The 21,765-nt window shown below is 40.7% G+C and overlaps 1 protein-coding gene across 1 annotated transcript in view; it reads left to right on the top strand.

The window, feature by feature from the left end:
* Window positions 1–1,643: 1,643 nt before the first annotated feature.
* cacna1ia (calcium voltage-gated channel subunit alpha1 Ia) overlaps window positions 1,644–21,765 on the top strand; it is a 71,178-nt gene continuing 51,056 nt past the window's right edge. Inside the window, exons 1-5 of the mRNA XM_018672228.2 lie at window positions 1,644–2,010; window positions 2,087–2,841; window positions 8,176–8,309; window positions 13,095–13,192; window positions 17,893–18,052. Of these exons, the coding sequence (XP_018527744.1) occupies window positions 2,659–2,841; window positions 8,176–8,309; window positions 13,095–13,192; window positions 17,893–18,052 (575 nt within the window). The 5' untranslated portion in view covers window positions 1,644–2,010; window positions 2,087–2,658. The remainder of the gene's footprint in view (window positions 2,011–2,086; window positions 2,842–8,175; window positions 8,310–13,094; window positions 13,193–17,892; window positions 18,053–21,765) is intronic.

Below are 21,765 nucleotides of genomic sequence, written 5' to 3'. Positions count from 1 at the left end.
ATTTTCTTGAAAGTGCACTTAAGATTTCTTAAGAAGATCCTTGAGCTGCACAAAATCACTTCAAATTACTTAAGTTTTCATTTTTAGGTTTTATATTTTGTCCTTAGGAATTCAGTTGAATAAGAAATGAAGTGTGTCTCTGCGCAAGGCAGGTTCACCCGGAGGTTAGCCGCAGAAATAAGATGTCACACAACTGATAGTTCACTCTCGCCTCAGTATTATTGTTTCAATCGGCAAGTCCTTAGTTAATTTGATTTGATTTTTATTTTGAAGGAATTCAGACTTAAAATAATAAGTATATCATGTAACCTTTTAATACACAATGTGTTTTAATGCAGTATGTGTAAGTAAAAATGCTGACTTATTTCTACTGCCTTCCTTTATTTTTTAAATAGATTTTTAAGAAATTAAGATGAGTATTATATTGTATGATTTTACAAATGAAATCATACTATTGTTCCCATGTGCTTGGATCATCTCTTATTGCGAATGCATATGCAAAGAGTAATGTTTTGACACAATTTTGCAGACAGTCATCTCTAAAATCACACACACACACACACACACACACACACATTCAACACTTAAAGAAGGCCTGTAATGTACTGTATGTACAGTCTGTTCATCTGCAGATATGGTACATGTGTAAACCAGTGGGGTGGAGCTGTCTGCAGGGTGACCAGGTGGCTTTGTAAGACGAGAGGAAGGAGGAAAAGATAAAGAGTGAGACTGAGGATGACAAGCAAGCTGCTTGGTTATAAATCAAACACATTATTAAATATGCTTGTAAAACAGTGGCTTTGGTTTTAATTGCATTGGCACTGTTTTTAATTTGTTAATATTTTTTCTCTATGCTGCTTTATCTTTATTCATTTCAAATAAACAACATTAAAAAGTTATCCTGTGCCTTGGCAGACTAAGGCAATAGCATTTACTCTGTCGTGAGTCCGTTTTTCTGACTCATACAGCCATGCAGCAAAAACTAGGCTGGCTGGAAAAGTGCTTCTCATCTTCATTTTCATTGATAAATTGCTCACCGGCAAAGTGGCAGCTGCGTGACCTCTTAGTTCGCATGATGTGTTACGTGCACGCTGCTGTGAATGAGTCAGTAACTGTACGCACAGACTGGCATTTGTGACGCGAGCTGTCTGTTGTTCATGCTGAATATAATAAAAGGAGCTGAGCTTGTTGAGCGTAGTGATGACTGTACCTCACTGTATTTTCAAGACAGATTTTAGACAGATGTTATGTTTTTTCCTTTTTGAAATTCAAAATGGTTGCCAAACAAAATCCTGGGGTTGATTTGAGACAAACCTGCCTGATGCTGAAAAACAGCTCTTCCAATGTGGGCTATAAAGAATAACATTGCATATTAAAATATATCATAATTGTTAATGATTCATAATTATTATAAGATTGTATGTAACACAGTCATATGTAGTTGTGCTGACTGCATGCTCTTATATTTTTTTAAGGTATTGATGATTGAACCTTGTTTTAAATTCATTACAGGGTTCACAATGGAAACGTTGTTCTGAAAATTAACATTTCATCTGCGCTTATTGGAAACCGGGGCTGCACTGTAGCCGTTTACCCACCTTTCAACTTTATTAGTTCTGTACTGGGACAGTATACTCATGTTAGCATTGTTGTTTCCTGTTAACACCGTCAACCCACCACCCACTCGTGCTACGCTGGAATTGAAACAAACGCACCTCCAGCGTCGAAGCTAAGAGGCAGGCATGAAGCCTGTTACTGGTAGAGTAAAATAATAAAGTTTGGCGGCTGTAAATGACACCCTGGAAGGTGCTGCAGAAACAGTAAGCTGTCAAGTAAATTTAAAGACCACGAAGAAAGCAGCCAGATGTGAATAAGTGACTTTAAAGTTTTTTTTTTTTTTAACAGTTGTTTTAACCGTCCACTTTAGTCTGCGTCTTTACTGTAACGTTAGCTTCACCGTGAACTAGCTAAAACGAGGTTACGACAGGTAGCTGTTCATCAAAAACTGCTGTAAGTGACGCAGTTCAAATTAAAGTGCTGCTTCGTGCACTGACATATTTTTAAGACGGGCTTTTCATATTTCCAGAGAAAAGAAGATCGAGGGAAGAAGGAGACAGGTGAAGGAGAAACGCAGGTTGCAGAAATGGAGACAGGAAACATCTCCACTCTTTACCCACTTGACTTTGTGAGAGAGTAAAGGAAGTGCAACTGATTCAAGATTTAAAGAAAAAAAGATGTAGGAAAAAAATAGACAGATACTGATTCGGTGTCAGTCCTGGAGTCAGTTGATGGAGAGGCATGTTCAGACTTAAAGTATATGATTGAGACCTGCCATAAAATGACTGACAGGTCCTTTAAGGGGACCAACACTACACAACAGCTCTATATTAATGGTTGTTTACATCAGGCAGACACTGTAGTGAAACTGACAGATATCAGGTATGATCAGATGAATACCAAACTGCTTTATCAGTCAGTTTTGATATTCAGTTTATTATTATTAACATTGAAGAAAACCATGCAGATTGGGTTTGATTAGAATCAGATGATATGTCCATCAGCACGTCTGTTACAGCCCTCATGAGTCCACTATTGAGGATCTGAAGTGAGGTAGAGTTTACCCACCCTTTATTTTACAACTACAGCCCTGTTTGAAACATGTACAGTATGTGTATGGCTGTGTATCTTTTCTCAGCTGTAATGCTCCTTAACCCCAGTCCTGTCGATACATGGTTCGAGAGGATTAGCATCATGGTGATCCTGCTCAACTGTGTGACACTGGGCATGTACCAGCCCTGTGAGAACATCGACTGTACCTCGGACCGCTGCCAGATACTGCAGGTAAGGCAGACCCCTGCATGTGTGTGTGTGTGTGTGTGTGTGTGTGCAACAACAAGAAGAAGAACAACAAGAAGTCAGGACGCTGATGAAGAGATAAGACAAAACGATCAATTATTTGACATAAACTCACAGCGACTCACCACTCTTCTTGTCACTGTTCCTCAAACTGTGATGCAGACACGCTGCAGCTAGAATATTTCCCACCTGGAAGGTTTATATTTTCTCTCTCTGTACAGGGAATTGGGACTTAGTTTGTTTTAATATAGTCCTGTGGAGCCGCATGTGATTTTGTTGCTTCGTGATGAGAATACACTTGTGGAGACAAGTGCCAGCAGTTTGAAATTGTAGTTGTGGATGGCCATAAATGCTACAGCCAACAAAAGCTTCACCCACAGGCTTTTATTCTAAATTTGTGGCAATTTATTGTTGAAATCGCTGTGTCTTAGCTCTGTCTTCATGAGGCTTTTGATTTGTGTAGAAATTTCAAGAGTGGTTTACCTTTTCATTGTTCCTATACCACAGCTGTCCCCAGACATATACCTCTGGCCCCATGAGACTACTTCAGTGTGATTATTCTCTGAATTATCAAAGCTTTCATGTAACAGGAAACAGTGCACTATATTCTTAAGATAACTTGTCATGAAGCAAAACCTTTGTAGATCGTTGCTTGTGGACTTGATCCTGTGACAGGTCATCATTGACAAAAGATGTTAGTAACTGGTTGAGCTCTATTCTTGTAATGTATATTGTTACGTTAGAGTACAGATTATTTGCATTGTATATTTTTGCCAAATTGCTAATGTTTCCCTTTTGTTTCTGTTTGTAAGCCGTGTTAGGCTGATGCGGGTTATGTGTTGCTGACTGGGTGATTTGCCAACTGGCTGAGGACTCAGTGTGTACCTCTGGGATTGTAATTGCTTTTCATGGGAGTAAATTTGGCAGGCTCAATTTCAGGTGTGACATGGCCGACCTAATTCTGCCTCACATGCTTTCTGTTGGCGATTTTTAATGGCCGTTGACATTGAAAATCCGTCTACGCTAACCTGCATGTGAGGTTTCTGTCCCTAGTTTTTCCCCATATGCTGTTGCTATGTTGACTGATTGCACTGCCTTATCTCACTTGCCTACAGCACGTAAGGTGGATTATAATATCAAATAAAGCCCCCTAGATCAAACTATAATAGGTTTATTTATCTCACCGGATTTTCTGTTCATTGTGCAGAGATTTCAAATAAGCATTCACTGCTGTTTTAAAACTGTGCGACACATCTTCTTGCCGCACTGTCTGTCTTTCTCCTACCTCCCCTTCCAGTACCATCTTCCTACTCCCTATGTTCCCATTCTCCCAACCTACACACTCGTTCTCTCTCTCTTCCTCCACCCTTTGTCTCTCTAACAAGCATATTGTCTCCCCAGGTAGTGTGAGGGGTCCTGTTCTGGTGGTTGCTAATGGTAACAGGAGGGATTTTGCTGACAGGGCTTAGATAGTTAGAGTGGCCCTCACATGCTTCTCTGGCCCTATGTGAAATACAGTATCTACACTTCGCTTCCTGGGGGAAAGAGAAACCATAATAACCACAAACAATGTGTACATTACCTCAGGATCAGTTCAGATGTCTGTTTATATGGGTTCAGTTGGGGTTTATAGCCCCGGACCTCAGGGATTTAAAGCCTTAGTGAGGAGTGGGGAGCAAGAGACTTGATCAAAAATATAATCAAACCTAAGTCACTAGACTATAAGACACAGGGCTGTGATTGATTATTACATTTCATGAAACCAATCAGTATATATGTCAGTCATACCACAAAATAACCAGTAAAGAGTAATCAAAACTCTTTGACAGCTGTTAACAGCTGGGATTGTTGAATATCCTGAGTAGGATGTTGTGTTATTGTTCCTTAAAAAAAACAAGCTGCTTGTGATTTTTTAAAATAATTATTTTTCCATTGTTATGGGGGGCACAAATAAATTTTAGAGACAGATATCACAAAACCTTGGCATGTAGAACCAAAGCTGTCTGCACAGCCAGATACTTGCAGGTTCAATTGTAATGAAATATCAAAACATGACATCTTGTGAACAGCTAATCTTGCTCATCATAATCCCAGCATGGCTCTAATTTGATTTAAATGGATTGGACAAAAGGAAGCAGGTCATACATATCAAGAATGCTTTTAATTGTTGAATAGATGTTTCATTTTTAAGCACCAGAAGTCAACAGTCTCACAGCCAGGAGCTGCATTTTAGGATGGAAATCATACCTGAGGAAGTGGAGGTCCTCTCCTGCCGGCCCCCGACTTAACTCTAGTCTGTATTTGCATAGTCTTTCCTTCTAAATGGAAAGTTGCTATTCTAGCTAAAATGGATTTGGATGGGACAGCATTCATTATAACTTCAAATCAGCACCTGTTCAAGTGTTTTAATAGAGCTTCAAATGCTCAGAAAACTCAGAGACACTTTGTAGAATGAATGTGTCAGGTATTCCTTTTCCTGTCCTATCTGTCTGTTAGTGTGAAAAGAACATTTGTCCTCATGGCACCTTTGGTTTGATAGACTGATTAATCTCGTCAGTCACTCATTCCACAAGTAGAGTAAAAGACACTTCGATTATTTTACTTTAAACGGTGCCATTACAGTCCTGATGACCTACTTAACATGTCCTCTCCTCCTGCCAAATAAGCGGCACAATGACAGCGTATGAAGTAGTTTCCACACTGGCTCCTATTTCGAATCATGAAAGGCCCCATCACAAGACAGCCCTCAACCTCTTTATAAATCATGTTGACGATGAAACCTGATAGGCTGACTGAAGAGGAAGCTGGCGGTAGTGACAAATAACAATGATGAATTCATTCCCCTTTCACTCAGCGCAGAGTGCGACAGGGATCCGACTGGTGCAGCCGATGTCAGATTACATGTGAAGCGTGCAGGCTGCATTATTTATCAAAACATCATTTAAACAGCATGTGAGACTGATCTTCTCATCTTTCCCATTGCATGCTGCCAGCTCTGTGTGCTGCTCTGGCTGTGGTGGAGCTGATGCTTGTATTAGATTTTTTTTTTTGTGTGTGTGTGTGTGTGTGTGTGTGTGTGTGTGTGTGTGAGAGTGTGAGTGAGTGAGTGAATGAGCAGGGATGGAATACACATCAGCTTCAGATGCATTACAACAGAGTCATGCCCACATATATACACACACACACAAAGAAATGCTCACATAAGAGCAAAGAGAAAAAAGAACAGTTTTGTACATTTACATTTGCTCTCTGCTTCTAGAAATTTGATTCCTATGAATAAATAGTGTGGACCACACTTGTCCACACTTGTAGAACAAGAGAATAGGTCACTGTTTATCCCATCTCTTGACTCTTGCTACTTCTAGCGCTGCATGAATAAATCCACAAAATGTCACACACCATTTGATCTCATTGAATGTGGTCTATAGCCCAAAACAATATCCTGCAATTGTTCATCAGTGCTCTTCAGTTGAAGCTTATTACCCCCCCAGTTGTCCAAATGTACTGCATATCAGTGTTTTCTATCCTGCTGTGGGTTATTGTTGAGTCTCTAGTTTGACATTGAACTTTTGCCTGAAACCCTGAAAAAGGTAATAACCTTAAAGTACTTGTGGAAAATTGTTTTTCCCAGTGCAGCATGTGTATTGGTTGGTGGCATGTGATTTGTTGAGTGCACAGTCTCTATTCTCAGGGCATACTTATTGTACTTTGAAGCAGCATTCAGCCGGAGAGTCCTTGCAATCTTTTAAAACCTTTGAAAAATTGTGTCGCTTCAAACTGACAGTTAAACATTATATTTGAATACATTGGCATGTTTGCCTTCTAATGTGTTGTTTGCCTTGAGACTCTACCATATCAAGTTGCTGCAATATCTGTAGATGTTTCAAAAACCAGTTTAGATGAGATGAACATTCTGGCATTTTGGGTTAAACTCTTTATTTCATATTTGTTCAGTAAATCAAGCATTTCAAGCATATATAACTTTGACACTGAACAATATCCTAGATTATAGCACTGTGTGTTTTTGTGTATGGCTGTCACACGGGTTGGGGATGGCAATTCTGGAACAAACAAGAACCCCTGTCATCATTGGAAAACCAAATTATGACTAATTATATATCAGCAAGTAGCCATGGCTTCATTTACATTTCCAGGACCTTGGAAATCACCGTGTCAAGAGGTAGCAGCCTGAGTTATATGTAGTTAGGAATATGTAACAGGGCAGCAAACACAGTCATACAGCCCAGGGCGAAGCACTGGGGAAGAGATTTGTTTTCCGAAAATACAGCAGGAGGTTTAGCTAGTGATCTGAACATAATAATGCAAGCAGGACATAGCAGAGATAGGGGCTCATATGTCTTCTTCCTCTGTTTATCTCTCACCATTTCGTCTCTCTTCATCTTTTATGTTCTCTGAGTTTGACCTGGATCTTGTTTGCTTTCTTTTTCCTGTCTTACTTCACTTCTGATTGCAACGTTGGTTGTTTCACATCGAGCACCATACAGTATGTTTTGCATGGTATTGATGGTACTGCAAAGCTGCAGGTATGCAGTGCACACGCAGACATTTAGATGTTTATCACAGTGTTAATGACAAACTTTACTCAGGCAATAGCCACCAGTACCCTCATAGTCATTACCAGAGAGCGCACACAAACACATTAAAAGCAAATCAGCATTGAACACACCATATCCTTCTGTTAGCGTGCTATTAGATCATAATCTGGGGTGTTTAAAAGGACAGATGGATGGGAAATAGCTAATTTGACAGGTCCTGTGAGTTTTGGGATGAGTCTGCTGTGGAGTGTGAAGTTGCCACATTTAAAAAGTGTAAAGTGTAAAAAATTGCTTTTGAAATGAGGAAAATAGGAGGTCATGGATTGTTTTGAGGTGTTTGAATAGCTACAAGGTCAGAATAAAAAAAAAAAAAAACGCTTGAAGATTGAGAAGCATGCACGTGTGCTCAGGCCATGTTTGCCATTTCGTTTCACAGTCTCATTGTGCGGTGCTTTTGAGCAAAATATTTTTTTCTTAAGCCCAACTGTTAACAACTAGGAGTGTTTTTTTATCCAGACAATTTGTTCTCACCAGAGATGACAAGTGCTCCCATTCACCATAGAACTGAGCTGGAAAAAAAAAAGAGGAAGATGAGGGGAGCTTTGACAACATCTTGAGCCTACTAATTTCATGAAAACACGAGAGAGAACAGATGTCTGGCTCATGTGTTTCAAGCAAAACATATCTCATATCATCATATCACCTTCTTTTTTTCCCCCCTGCTCACTTCCCTCTAACTATATATCCCTCTGTCTTCTTGCAGGCCTTTGATGCATTCATCTACATCTTCTTTGCATTGGAGATGGTTGTAAAGATGGTGGCACTTGGGATCTTTGGCCGCCGCTGTTACCTGGGAGACACCTGGAACAGGCTAGACTTCTTCATCGTCATGGCTGGGTAAGCAGCTTTATCTGTGTTGGCGTTAATCATACATCAAGTTTGCATGTCATGTTGTTTAGGGAAGACTGATATGGGAAATGTGCTCTAGCTGCATTTGTCTTTGAAATCAAGGTATAATGGAGACTGAAATGACTCAGCATTGAAGTCTACAATATCATGTCTGAATTGAGGGTTTAGCAAGTATGGAACTTGTCTGTGGTGACATGGTTTTGTTGTTTCGCTGCCCTGACTGCCACAAGCAGTCTGACACTATTACTCCAAACCAGTCTCGACTGCTTACAGTATATCTATTTGTGCATTGGCTTACTAAGCTCTAAGAAGATTAATAAAGCTGTCAACTGCTGTTAAATGCAGTGTGATTTTCATTCACTCCAGACATTTTCACATTGGCGACTTTGGCTAGCGCTGATGATGCAGGTTGACAGGTCACCAAAACTGTCTAACGTATAAATAACCTGTCAGTCCATGTGACTTCCTGTTTACAACTCCTGGTTTGTTTTTAATACATCAGTGTGAACACTAAACAGACTAGAAGTAAAGAGCCGGGCGAACTAAACTACAGATGACAACAAAACATTGTTGTTCACCTCCATTCTTCATCCACTAATTTGCATGTCAGAAAAGTTCACATGGTACAAATCTAGGTCTTTGTTGCTCATGCAGTTGTTCATTGAATAATAGTCATTCATAAAACTATGTTATGACAATTTTTTAATCAATTTTTTATCTTTTTTGAATTGTAAATTTCCCCATTGTAGGACTAATAAAGGATTATCCTATCTTATCTTATCTTATCTTATCTTATCTTATCTTATCAAAATGATAAATGCGCACAGTAGATAATTTACCTGCAGAACATCTGACTTAATTCCATATTTTGCCTGCCAGAACTGGTTTCAAAGTTTGATGAAGTTAGTCAAGGATACAGTCAAAACTTGAAAATGTAAAGATGAAAATGTGCTGTAATATCTTAAATCCCTCCACATTAATAAACACTAGAATATGTTTTAACACTTGATGTTGTTTTGGTGCTCTACACTATCATGTAAAATTGATAGTGTGAAGTAAACTTGTTAGTAGACAGACAGGGAAGAAATGAAGGAACAAAAGACGGACACTGGGAAATCAAAAGCGAGTTTGCGAGAGACACCCGCTGCTCAAACCTGCCCACAAAAACACACATATCCACAGTCATATGTTGTGTTGCCTAAGTTTGACTTGTTTCTTGGAAAAGTGTCCATCGTACATGCTGTTACTGTGGAAAAGCATACACGCGCATGCTACTTGGATGCGTGTGTGCAAAACAAAAGCAAACACACCTGCTCAAACACCTGCTCTGTGCACAAAGTGAAATGAGAGGCTCAGACATGGGTGATAAAGCAAGTGTGTGTGTGTGTGTGTGTGTGTGTGTGTGTGTGAGAGAGAGAGAGAGAGAGAGAGAGAGATGGATAGGGAGAGTGGCTGGTTTAATAGCAGACAAAGAAAGCTAGAGCAACAGACTTGCCAGGGTAGGTGGAGGGACATTCATCTTCATTTGAGCTGAATCAGTTTATACCCAGTGGATGCTCATAGTTTGTGTGTGCGTGTGTGAGTGTGTGTGTGAGAGAGAGTGTGTTTGTTGCACAGAATTGCACACAGAGATTACAGTCTGTCATCTTATGCGTTTGTTTAATCTGTGCATGCGTGCATCTGTGCGTTTGTGCGAACGCCTCAGTCCTCCGTTTTCCTCTTGGCAGCATCCATTAGATTAGCGTCTAGGCTAATTGCAGAGGGCAGTGCCAGCCTTGCCGGGCCAAATCACAGCCGACAGTCTGCTAAGAGCTCTGTGTCTGTTACCCACGGGCACCACCTTGCTCTCTAACCCCCCTCACCACCACCCCCACCCCCTGTCTTTCTTTCTTTTTCACACGCTTGGATGAACAGGCTCCAAAGGAGGGGTGTGGGGTTTCATGCCTTTGCTCCATAACTCTACCACACACAAAACTGCCTCCTGGTGTCTTTTATTTTATATGCTGTATATTTTATTTTAGCCTAATCCACTGCACTGAGGCTTATTTTTCCTTGCCTGTCAAGCATCTACAGCAGTAACTGAAAAATCACAAAGTCTCCTTGTGTGTGTCCGCTGAGATTCATGATCCAGGGATGAAGCCTGACCCTTTTTAAAGAAAGTCAGTCTTGCCTTCCATTTATTCTAATGTATGCCTAAAATCGGTTGAAATAGTCAAAGAAATGATTAAAGACTTTCTCCCACTGAGCAAGACTGACTGATTTTTTGGATATATTTAGCATATTAAGCTGAGCTGTATCTTCACTCAATCTTGTGGACACACCTGGAGCATGTTTTCTGATATACTGTATATGCAAAGAAACAAAGAGCCGGTTATGGTTTGTGGACCTGCCCCTTTAGCCTTTAGTAGTTTAGCTGTAATCCATAATTAAGCAGGACTGAACAAGAAAGCACTGCAGCTGTAGTTCACGATTTCATTAATTTCTGAGGAGATTCTCACAGTTGAGCATGTTTCTTTTTTGACTGTAAAAGGCAAGAGTGATGTTTTTTATGTAAATTATGTCGAAAAACTTCTTTCTTGACACAGAACTTTCAGTGTTAACTTTGATGAGGGCGTATTTTTAATTTGACAGTTAAGTCACTACAGATTTTACATGTCTAGATTCAAGACATTCATTTTGCTTTTCTCTAATGTTAAAGGTAGCTCTGAACTCTTCTCACCAGGTCTACCTGAGGTTTCCCCTTTAGCTCTACATTTCATATTGATATAAACACACACACACACACACACACACACACACAAGCACTAGTTACATAAAAGCATGAATGAGATGAAGGTGTCACGAGCAAAAAAGGGAATGTGAAAAATAGAGAACAATCATAAAAAGGCTGCTTGCGGCAGTCCACTAATTACCCTCCCAAACACAGCATCCTGATTGATGTGTACAGGAAGAGTCACTTGTATAGAGCGCACACATACACTCACAAAGACACACACGCAGGCACATCTGTGATCTTGTGTTCTCTCTTTCACTTTATTTGCTGCTCTGTCTGTCGTCCAGATGCAATTGGATCATTAACGAAGTAAAATCTGTGCAATATCCGTGCAACTGTTAATGCTTTTGTAGGTGTCCTCTATCCAGCAGTTTATCACTCACCCTGTAACCTGATCAAACAACATAACAAAAAAAAACATCAGTTTGTGCCCTTGAGCTCACTAGGAAGGGAACATATATGTTTCAATTGTTTCATAGCTCTCTTTTGACATTTTAGCCTCTTGCTCAGTCTCTCAGCAGCCCGCATCAAATCATTAGAACTAGCACAGATACTATTATGTTTGAGGCAGGTTGTACTAACACCACTGCTCCCTGCTGGGAAAAAAAAACCTGGCCCCAAAACAGCTGTTATGCTCTTCTCTACACTGTGACATTTTCATCAAGCTGCCGTGTGGCATTTCTGCACTTGTGACTGCATCGGGAAAATAAAATCGGTCTGCGACGCGCCTCTACGTCCTCGCAAAAGACACTCTCAAAAGTGCAGGACTCATGAGCTTTACAGCAAGAACAATAGAATCAGGCCATTTCCACAAGTCCAGAAGGAGTAAGCATTTCACCTAAAAGTGTGATCTAGCACCTTCACATGTCCACAAATTTATAGTGGTTTTAAATATTTCACTACTCCATGAATAAATTGTTAGTGGTTAGAGCACGTCAGCTGTACAGCGATTCAAACCCTTGTTACAACAAGTAATCCCACTCAAATGTGAGCTGGGGTGCTACTCTGTTGATGACTCTGTGCTGTGGTGAAGGGCAAATGGAAATAGTTTCCCTCTGGGATCAATAAAGTATCACATTATTGTAAATGACATGGTTCATAAGTCTGTCTATGTGAGAGACTGTGAGCTTGGCTTGTTTTGTCAAAGCCAGCGGCTGCGCTTTGGGTGTTATTAGCTTGTAGTGGTGATGCTGCTGCTGCTGCTGTTGCTGTTAGAGTCATGCTGTCCCAACACTGTTTTACCCTCGGGCACATCAATTTTGTGCACACACTTACACAAACTCACTTAACCACTGTTACAAAATGTACACCATTTTCACACATATACATGCACACAGTGTCATTAATGCTCTTGTTTTTTTACACATATACTGTAACGCTCATTCACCCACTTAAGCTGTCTTTGTCTTGATGATTATGGTCATGTAGTGTAAGTGTGGCATATTCAGACATACACACTGCTTTCTCACACACATACACACACACACACACACACACACCCACACAGAGCAAACCATGGCCATTCTCCTGTGAAAGTGGTTTGGGTTTGGGGGCACAAACAGCTTAGCCATGCTGTGGAAATGACTTGCTAACAGATGCCAGGCTCAGACTGAGCCACAACATCCTGCAGGCAACACTTAGAATAGAATGAATCCCTCTTTTTTGCCCCCTCTCTCTTTCTTTTCCTCACCTCTCTTTCATGTTATTCTCCCCTTTTGATGCTTTGTCGCTTTATTCCCCCCAACCACTCTCCACTCTGTGTAGTACATTTTCCATACTCTTCCCACAGCTCTGGGAGTGGACAGGTGAGACTAGATCAGAAAATAACCACTGTCATTGAATCATGAGCGGGGGGCTCTCTCGCCCAGCTGGAGCCGTGGTTAATCCTTTTTTTGCCATATTCTGAAGCAGTAGCACACTTGTGTAACTGTAGAAAGGTTAAGTGATGTTTTTTTCCTCTGTTTTTCTCTCTTTCCTACTCTCTCTGTCGGTTTCTCCAGGATGGTAGAGTACTCTCTGGACCTGCAGAATATTAACCTGTCGGCCATCCGGACGGTGCGGGTCCTTCGTCCTCTCAAAGCCATCAACAGAGTGCCAAGTGAGAGCATTTGAAGTTTTTGTGTGTGTGTGTATGTGTTTGTGGGTACAAATCACATTTGTAACTATATTCTCATGTGAGCACATAGCCTGTTTTCTGTGTGTTTGTGCTTGTAGTTTCACTTTGTGCCTATGTGCATCTGTCAGTCCACATAAGGCATCTGCATGAAAATTCATGTATATGTATTACATCTCTGGCTTTTTTGTGCATCTGCATGCCACCTGTTCCCCATGGGGATCATTAAACATTCATCTTATGCTTAATCACACAGCCCATTCAGGCCCTGAGTCACAGCTTTATCAGATTTACAAACCATCCATTAATGCTGCTTCACTGATCAGTCCGTGACCATAACCCTGTTCCTCTCATCTAAAACTCAGTTCTTGGCCAAACTTTTTAACTGCCATTGATTTCTTTGTCTTTGTCCCAACAGTCAGCTCTTAATCATTGTAAGCACCAATTAACCAAGGACTCATCCCTTAGTTTTAGCACTTTAGCGGTTAGCCAAGCATTAGCGGCTAATGCTAATTGTGTTTAATGAAGTTTCAGCTAAGTACTTAAAAATCCCTTTCTTAAATATAGTAGATTTTCTGGTAATATACAGAAATGCTTGCCTTGTGATTAGAAAAAAGGTGAACCAATTTTATACTTTTTCTTTGATGTACTCAGAGTGACTAATGACACACACTTTTTTGTCTTTTTCTCATTAAATTGTGTGAACAGGACAATTGGATTCTGTCCTCATCAAATGACCCAGAGTTCCTTCACTGGGCAGAAAATCTTGGCTTAACCACACATAAACTTAGAAACTTTTCCTCACTATCTTAAACTCACTGAGACTGAAACCGTTTCCTCCACTTTTAAATAATCATGAAATGAGTGTGCAGCAGATGGAGCCGATTGCATGAAAGCCCTTGTTGCCTAATTCAGTTTGGACCGTGGGGACAGATACTGAAAGAAGAAGAAACCTTTCGAGCGACTGCGGACAGTAATGTTGAAGTTTTTTAAAGATATAGTGTGGAAGGAGACAAAAATGGCCTTGCAGATGAAAGTATGAATAAATCTATAGGGCTGAGCAGTTAAAAAGGTTCATTTTGGAGCTAGGTAATGGCACAAAGAACAACATTAAAATACAAATTTAAAGTTATACATATGAGGAAGAGAGAAGAGCCGATAAAGCAGATATGTTTATGTCTATATGTGAGATACATGATCTCTTCCCTCCTGCCTTATCTCTACCAGCCAACATGTAAAACATTTCTATATCATCTTTCTTTTCGCCTTATTATGTAACTTCTCTAGCTTATATATCCTCTCGCTTTGTTTCTCTGCTTTCAGCAGTCTGTTAGTATAAACTACCCAGACAGATATGTACACACAAATCAAAATTGCAGCTTTTCCTCTACCTTGAGCAAGTTCTCACCGATTTTTTTTCTCCTTGCCTAAGTGTCCAATCATGGCAGATTCATCATATTTAGTGTAATTAGCCTGAAAAAGTATCCTGTCTCCAGCACCTGAATTGATTTCAGTTTTCCACACATTTTGAAGGACAAGTTACCTTTCAGGCAGAGCCCTCCGCTCAGCCCAATATTTCAGACAGCCGCAGGAGCAGCACGCACAAAATATGGATGTTAACTTCATTACTCTTCAAGTGGTGTGATTAGAAGATATTGTGCGCAGTAGAGTGTGTATAGTGTTTCAGGGACAAGTGCCCAGATTGTAAACAAATCTGCTTCTCTGGAGGTGATTACGCATCATGGCTCGAATCTCCAGATACATTGGTTTGCTAGCGTATGTATAGTTGGTACAGCAGATGCACGCTTATATGCATGTGTGTATTAAAGATGTGTGCATGAGCCCACTCTTAGTTTTTATGTGTTTGTTCACACTGTAGTTGTCTATGTGTGTGGGTGTGTGTGTGTGAGATTTGTGCATGCTGTTATTGTTTGTGTTGTTATCAGTCAGCTGTATGTAATGAGTGTGTGGTAGCCTGATTCCGTCCCCCTGTCTGTGACCCCATTAGAGGTGAGGTAGCATGGGGATAAAGCTATTTGCTCCTTGTTTTGTTGGATCGCTACTTTGCCCACAGATACACGGGGAGCATGAGCGCATCCTGACCCCTGCACACACACCGCAATTTGTAATCCCCCAACAAAATGGCAGATAATAGCCCTGACCGCACTATGTGTGTCTGTGTGTGCGCTGTTGAGTTAGACCTCTTGATGAAATCGGTGTGAGATAGAGGAAGTGCTAGACAGAACAGGAGCGGGACGGACGAACAAACACTATGAAGCTTAAATGAATAAGAGAAGAAGAAGAAAAAGAGAAGAGAACTCTCCTGGTCTTTGGTGAATAGCACAGGCAGGTAGCTGTAAATGTGTTTCTACTGTGGCGCAAGGGGAGGCATCCATCTTTATCTGGGAACAGCAGGAGCTGGCAAACTGGTACAGCCACCAGGAGGGGAGAGAGATGGAGGCTAGAAGGGAAGGAGAGAGAGAATGAGGAAAAAAAGAGGAAAAGCAGATAAAAGATGAGAAAAAGACTGATTTGTGTGATACCATACTGTTCTTTCCTCTGTGGTTTGCTTTCTTTTTCTTTGAATATTTCTGGTCTTTAGTTTTTTCCTCTCTTATTTTGGCACTCTTTTTTTTGGCACACCCTCGGGCGCTGTCTCATTCTCGTTCTCCCTCCATCTCTCCCCCCATCCATCTCTCCCTCTCTTCACCCAATTACGCCTAATGGAACAGTGGCCTAATGACAAGGACCCTGGGGAACAAACACATTTAGACTTGCCTCCAGCCGCCACCAGAGACACATGCACACTACCAACGCTACTGCTTTCCATTTAATACCAGTTGACGAGACAAATTAGCCAGAGGAGTAAGACGAGTGCGCACTTAACCTCAAGAAAAATTCTCTCCTCTGTGTTCTTGAGATGACATTTCCATAAAAATTTATATTCGTTTTTTTACCTTCTAATCCTTAGAAGGATTAGATCCACACATTAATGTTGTGGCAATCTGTCAGTCACAGCCTGTTTCTCTCACAGCCAGATTCAGGACTGAACTTCAAATCAATAAAAAAACATTAGAAGAAAAGTTTGGTAAAAGATGCAGACTGCACTTTGACCCTCAACGACAAGTGAACTATTCACCATCAGTTAATTCCACGTGCAGACACACATCACGTTGATAAATGAACCTCTAAACATGAGCATACACTCTAAATAAGCACATAATCACTAATCTAGATGTAGTAAAAATCAAAAGGGAGTGATAGCATTGATTAGCACTTAGGGAGTGGGAGAACCTTCTTTAATGAGGTTTAATGTTTTTTCTTTACTCTCGGCTTTTGTGTTTATTTGGTTTCATTTTCTCAGCTTCTCTCCTGTCATTCAGTCTGTCAGCAGTTTAGATGCACTGTTGTGTTTACGGCACATTAACCTACTGTTGAGTTGTCATTCACCAATCCCAGTATGGCTCCGAAAAACACAAAGACACACGAATCAGACAAGTAGATACACACATGCACATGTTGTCACACTTGTAGTCAAACAAACACATGCACACACCTCTCTCAGGTGTCCGTACGGGGTTGCTGTGATCTCATCAGTAGGTCTCACCTCTTTCTCACTCGTTAGTCCAATCAGCTGTCATTATGTTCCACTAATCACCATCTCAATATGTCATCACTGTGGGACAGGCCCATCCACGGGGGATGAGGTCATCATCATTCGACAGGGGACACACTTGTGTTTCTGCAATTAGGTTTTCATCTAATCATGAAGGAGACCTCATGTGGCCCAATTATGCCTCTGTGTTCATGGGGTGGACGGTAGTTAAGATACACGTGTGTGTGGTTGTGCATGTGTGGTTGTCTGTGTGATATTCTACCTTTAAAGCGCTTGATCTGTTCGGGAACAGTTCTTGTACAACATACCTATTTTGGTATCCCAGTATTGCCTCGGATGTGTTTGCCTTACATACAGCCTCCTCTGGAGAGGCTGTTCACTTCTACTTCTAAACCACCATGCCTCTTTGTTGTGTATGTGTGTGCGCAGTACATCCATGTGTCTTTTTTTCCACTTCTGTGTAGTTCTTGAATTGTGCTTTCAAGTCAGTTTGCTGTCGAAAACAGAATTTGAACTACTGTTTGTTGCCAGTGTCTCACATAAAGGAATGCTTTTAAACAGCTCGGTATACTAGAAATAATGTTCAGTTGCTATTAAACTGCAACAGTAAATACCTTGATTGAATTTTTAGCTGGATAACAAGGAATCATTTTAATAACCATATCTCCAAAGTCACAAAATATTCATATTTAACATCTCAGGTCACAATCCCATTTTGTGAACCTACCATCCAACCCAACTATCTCCCTATGATTTCTGAACAGTAGGATGAAAAAATCACCTCCTGGACTCAAGAAAAAAATCCAGACATCAATCATGTTTCATTCAAAATGTATTGCACAAAGCGATTTATGAGTTTATAAGTGTAATTTCCAGGAGACAGGGATACTTTGCATGTATTAGTTGCAGTGCTACTACATTGAGAAGTAGTATTTGTAAGATAAAATATATGACCACGATCGTCCACTGATGAAGCAATCTATATGCAAATAGTAAATCCCCTTTTTTTAATCTTAGTGTAAACCTGTGATAATCTATTATTGATTGATTGACCTATTTAAATACACAGGTATGCGAATCCTGGTGAACCTGTTGCTCGACACTCTACCCATGCTGGGCAACGTGCTGCTGCTCTGCTTCTTCGTCTTCTTCATCTTCGGCATCATCGGCGTGCAGCTGTGGGCGGGGCTGCTGCGGAACCGCTGCTACCTTGAGGAGAACTTCACCTTGTGAGGTTTAACGCCGTGTTTACGTGTGATTGTGTTGTGCCAGTGCTTTTGCGTCTAAAAGTGATGTCATACTTGTGAAAAACCCATATTACAGCAAGAAACCTTTTCCTCTTTCCATCTCTCCCTCTCTCTCTCAAGCTCCAAATCAGCAGTAACAGTGCAGTTTTTTTTTTTTCTGGTTTGCAACTAAGACTGTCATTAGATTCCAGCTGCATGCCTGCATATTCATGACCCTACATGACAGCATCACCTGCTGTGTCTGTGTGTGTGTGAGTGACATTCACCAGTAGTCAGTGTTTGATTTCATGACATTCTCTCAGTTCCCGTTTTTTATGCTGGCATCAGCTCGCTAGAAAGACACACTGATGTGTGTGTTGTGATATGTATATAAGCCATGTATACTACCCTGTGTCTCTGTGCGCTGTCTCCAGTTATGCTGACACAGCGTATACTAATGACAGATCTAATAGCCAGATGAAAGGGGACACATGTCTGCCAGCTAGCACCGTCCTGCCTGCTTTGTCCTCCCCTTAAAGTTGAAAGCCGACATTTACCCTAACAACCTCTACAGTAATCACTCCATGAGGTTAACTTAATCAGTGTTTTTTTTTTTTTAATTTTTACTGTATTTTCACTGGGCTAAAGGCTTATGCAGTGATTAGCAGGACAAACTGTGGACTACAGTTTGATTTTCTGAGATAGGCTGTAGGAAAAGGATGTTTTTGTTTGTTTGTTTTTTTGTTTTGTTTTTTAGAGATCAGTAGACAGCTGTTTCTGTCTAGCTTTAGAAGACAGTTTTCTGCCTTTGTACTGGTTGATAGACTCTAAACTCCCACATGTTTACTGATCAATGCAACAGCAGATTTTTAGCAGGGACCTCACATTGAACTGAGTGTTGCTTATTATTTAAGCAAAGTATTATTTTTGCGTATTATTTTAAAGCATTGTGTTAGCATATTATGCAGGCTCGTCAGGGTGTTTGAGCACCTAATTAGAAAGGTCCTAGTGAGTTAGCGCTTGAGGACTATTATGCTAAGTAAAGGGCTAACATTAGCTCTCTGAGAGGTTATAATGGAGTGGGCCAAGTGTCTTAGTCAAGTGTAGCATTCTCTTTGCCATTTTACACCCTCCCTCTTTTGATCTCTATCTTTCTCTTTTCATGCCTTAATCCATCTTATTCTTGCCTTTGTGCCTTATTCTTTTATTCCTTACCAAGTCTCCAATTAGCCCACCTATTTCCCTTCACAGCATTTTAACTATATGAGACCCCTTCCAATTCTATTCATCCTTATTTATTTCTACAAGTCAAAAGATTACAGACAGACCTTTGGTAATTTGTTCCTATACTACTGGCCCCGGAGAGCAGCCAAACTGCACTTCAAAGGACATTTTTATTGTCAAGGGGAATTTGCCCCATACACTTTCAAAGCAAGATCATGTATGTTGATCAGCTTGTTTCCCTTTATCAATCCAGTACCTCCCTTCTCAATTTTCCTAGTCTCACTTAATAAAATTGCTGGGAACTTTCTCTTTTCTCTGCTCCTCTGTAGCCTTGATCCTACCCTATGTTGCTCTCTCCATCGGCAGGTGTTTTCTCTGTGTGATGCCAGGTTTTGCTGTGACATGCTGTGCAATGCCAAGTCACCAGCAGGGGGGCAACAGCCTTCATTCATGCTCCACTACTCTGACAGGGGCTGTTTTTCCTCCCTGTCTCTTTTCATTTTTTTCTCTCTTTCTGTTTCTTAAGTCTTTATCCACCTCTCCACTTTGGCACTGTTAGCAAAGCATCAATTTGAATGCCACTCTTGATTATCTTAATGTCCTCTGTAGTAGGTCCTTTGTGTCCTCCACTGAATTGTATAAACTCTGCTGTATTGTAAGTCAGTGTGTCTTAGCACATACCTGCAAACTTTGTCGTGCCACCAATTCAATGCGTTGTTTCTAAGTTACTCTCAATGGCAAGTGGTTTAGCCTGATATGACCTCTGTAACTGTCAATCCTGGAATTAATGTACATGCTTGCCTGTTGTGCGAGCGGTTTACAATCAAGGTAAAAGGAGAAATTCTACTGCTATATACATTTGTCAGCACTATCTGTTGGGGTATTGACTAGAGGAGACAGGGTACTATCAAGAGAATTGGAGAGGCGAGGAAAGGGGGAGATGAGTGAAAACGAGACAAGTGGGGCGAAGGGTCAGTCGTAAAGAGAGAAGAAAGGAGAGGAAGAAACATAAAGGGAGGGGAAGAGAGAATCAAAGTGGACAGAAGCTATAAAAGAAGAGATAAACACAAGTGTATAAAGAGGGAGCAAAAGAGTACGGGCATTAAATGCACTGTAAGGCAAGGTTGTACTTGCATACTGTATATATCCTTAAGCAAGTATATGTATTAGAATAAGCAGTGTGTGCGGTACATGCCATTTGCTTACAGCCAGCTTTTTCCTGATAAGACTCATGCAGTAAAAAAGAAAATGAGTGAGGAGAATGATACATACAAGAGAAATAGTGTGGTGAGAAAATGTGAGAAATTGCATCCAACACAGAGCCAAAAAAAGGAGGACTGAGGTGACAGACGGAGACAGTGCAATGAGTAAATCCTGTAGGTCGAGTGACCCTGAATGTGTGTGTTCAGTAATGGGGCTGTTGATGGAGAGGGTCTATTTTTGTCTACCCCAGGCCCAGACCTTCGTATGAGCATCCACACCCTGCCCTCATTTACTCCACAGTCATGTCAGATCACACACACACACACACACACACACACACACATAATAGGCCTTGCTGAGTGGTTCATATGTGTTTTTTTCCATTTTCCAAAACATTTTTTTTTTTTTTTTTACCTAAATTTCACATTGTTTTCTTGTCATTTGTGCTCTATTATTACTATTTCTCTTTAATTTGTTTCAGCAGCAGGTTTCCTTTACCTTTCTTCCATCGGCACATAACTGTACCAACTTTTCCTTTAAATAAATCCAAAGAGGGAGATAAGTGTGAGTCCCCAGGTGGACCTGAAGTGAAAGACAGACTCTTTGGCATGCTTCCATTAAAACTGAGAGGTATGGATGACATCTCAGGAAATGATGAGGTGCTTCAGATGGTGGCAATCAGTTAGATTCAGATTTTAGAGATGTGTGTCATTAAGTTTGACAGGAATCCAAAGACACTACTCGCCCACTCTCTCACTCTCTCATGAGGGGCACTTAACAGGGACAGAGTGAGGTCACTGGTGGTGGTGTGTATTTGTGTTATTAGGTGTACATGCACCAGAGCGTAATCTGTTTTTCTGCTGATTTCACGCTAGGGCACACACACACATATGCATGTAATCTCACATACGCTTTCCACATGACTTAGTTTACATGATTAGACAATTTGTTGTCTGGTGTTAAACGTACTCATCGCCAATGATGTGCTTGTCACTTGGTTAGTTAGCTTAGTAAATACCATTTTTATTTGCTGACAAATCATGCAGCTGCTTCTGTACCTTTAGGACATCCCACAAATATCCTGATGTATACATGAAGAGAGAACAACCAGATTTTTCTCAGAATAAGAACACAATGATGAGAATACAATACATGATGTTTCCTCCAGAAGATATATAGACTTGTTTATTTCAGAGCTCCCCTCCAGTGACCTCTTGACACTCATTAAAATTCTACACTTCTGAACATATTGCATCTCAGAAAGTGATGTATGATTATCTCCACCCATC

This window comes from Lates calcarifer, linkage group LG11 (genome assembly GCF_001640805.2).
Source record: "Lates calcarifer isolate ASB-BC8 linkage group LG11, TLL_Latcal_v3, whole genome shotgun sequence".
In the NCBI taxonomy this organism is placed as follows: domain Eukaryota; kingdom Metazoa; phylum Chordata; class Actinopteri; family Centropomidae; genus Lates; species Lates calcarifer.
The sequence above is the reverse complement of the archived record's forward strand: the minus strand, read 5'-3'. Positions and strand labels throughout refer to the sequence as shown.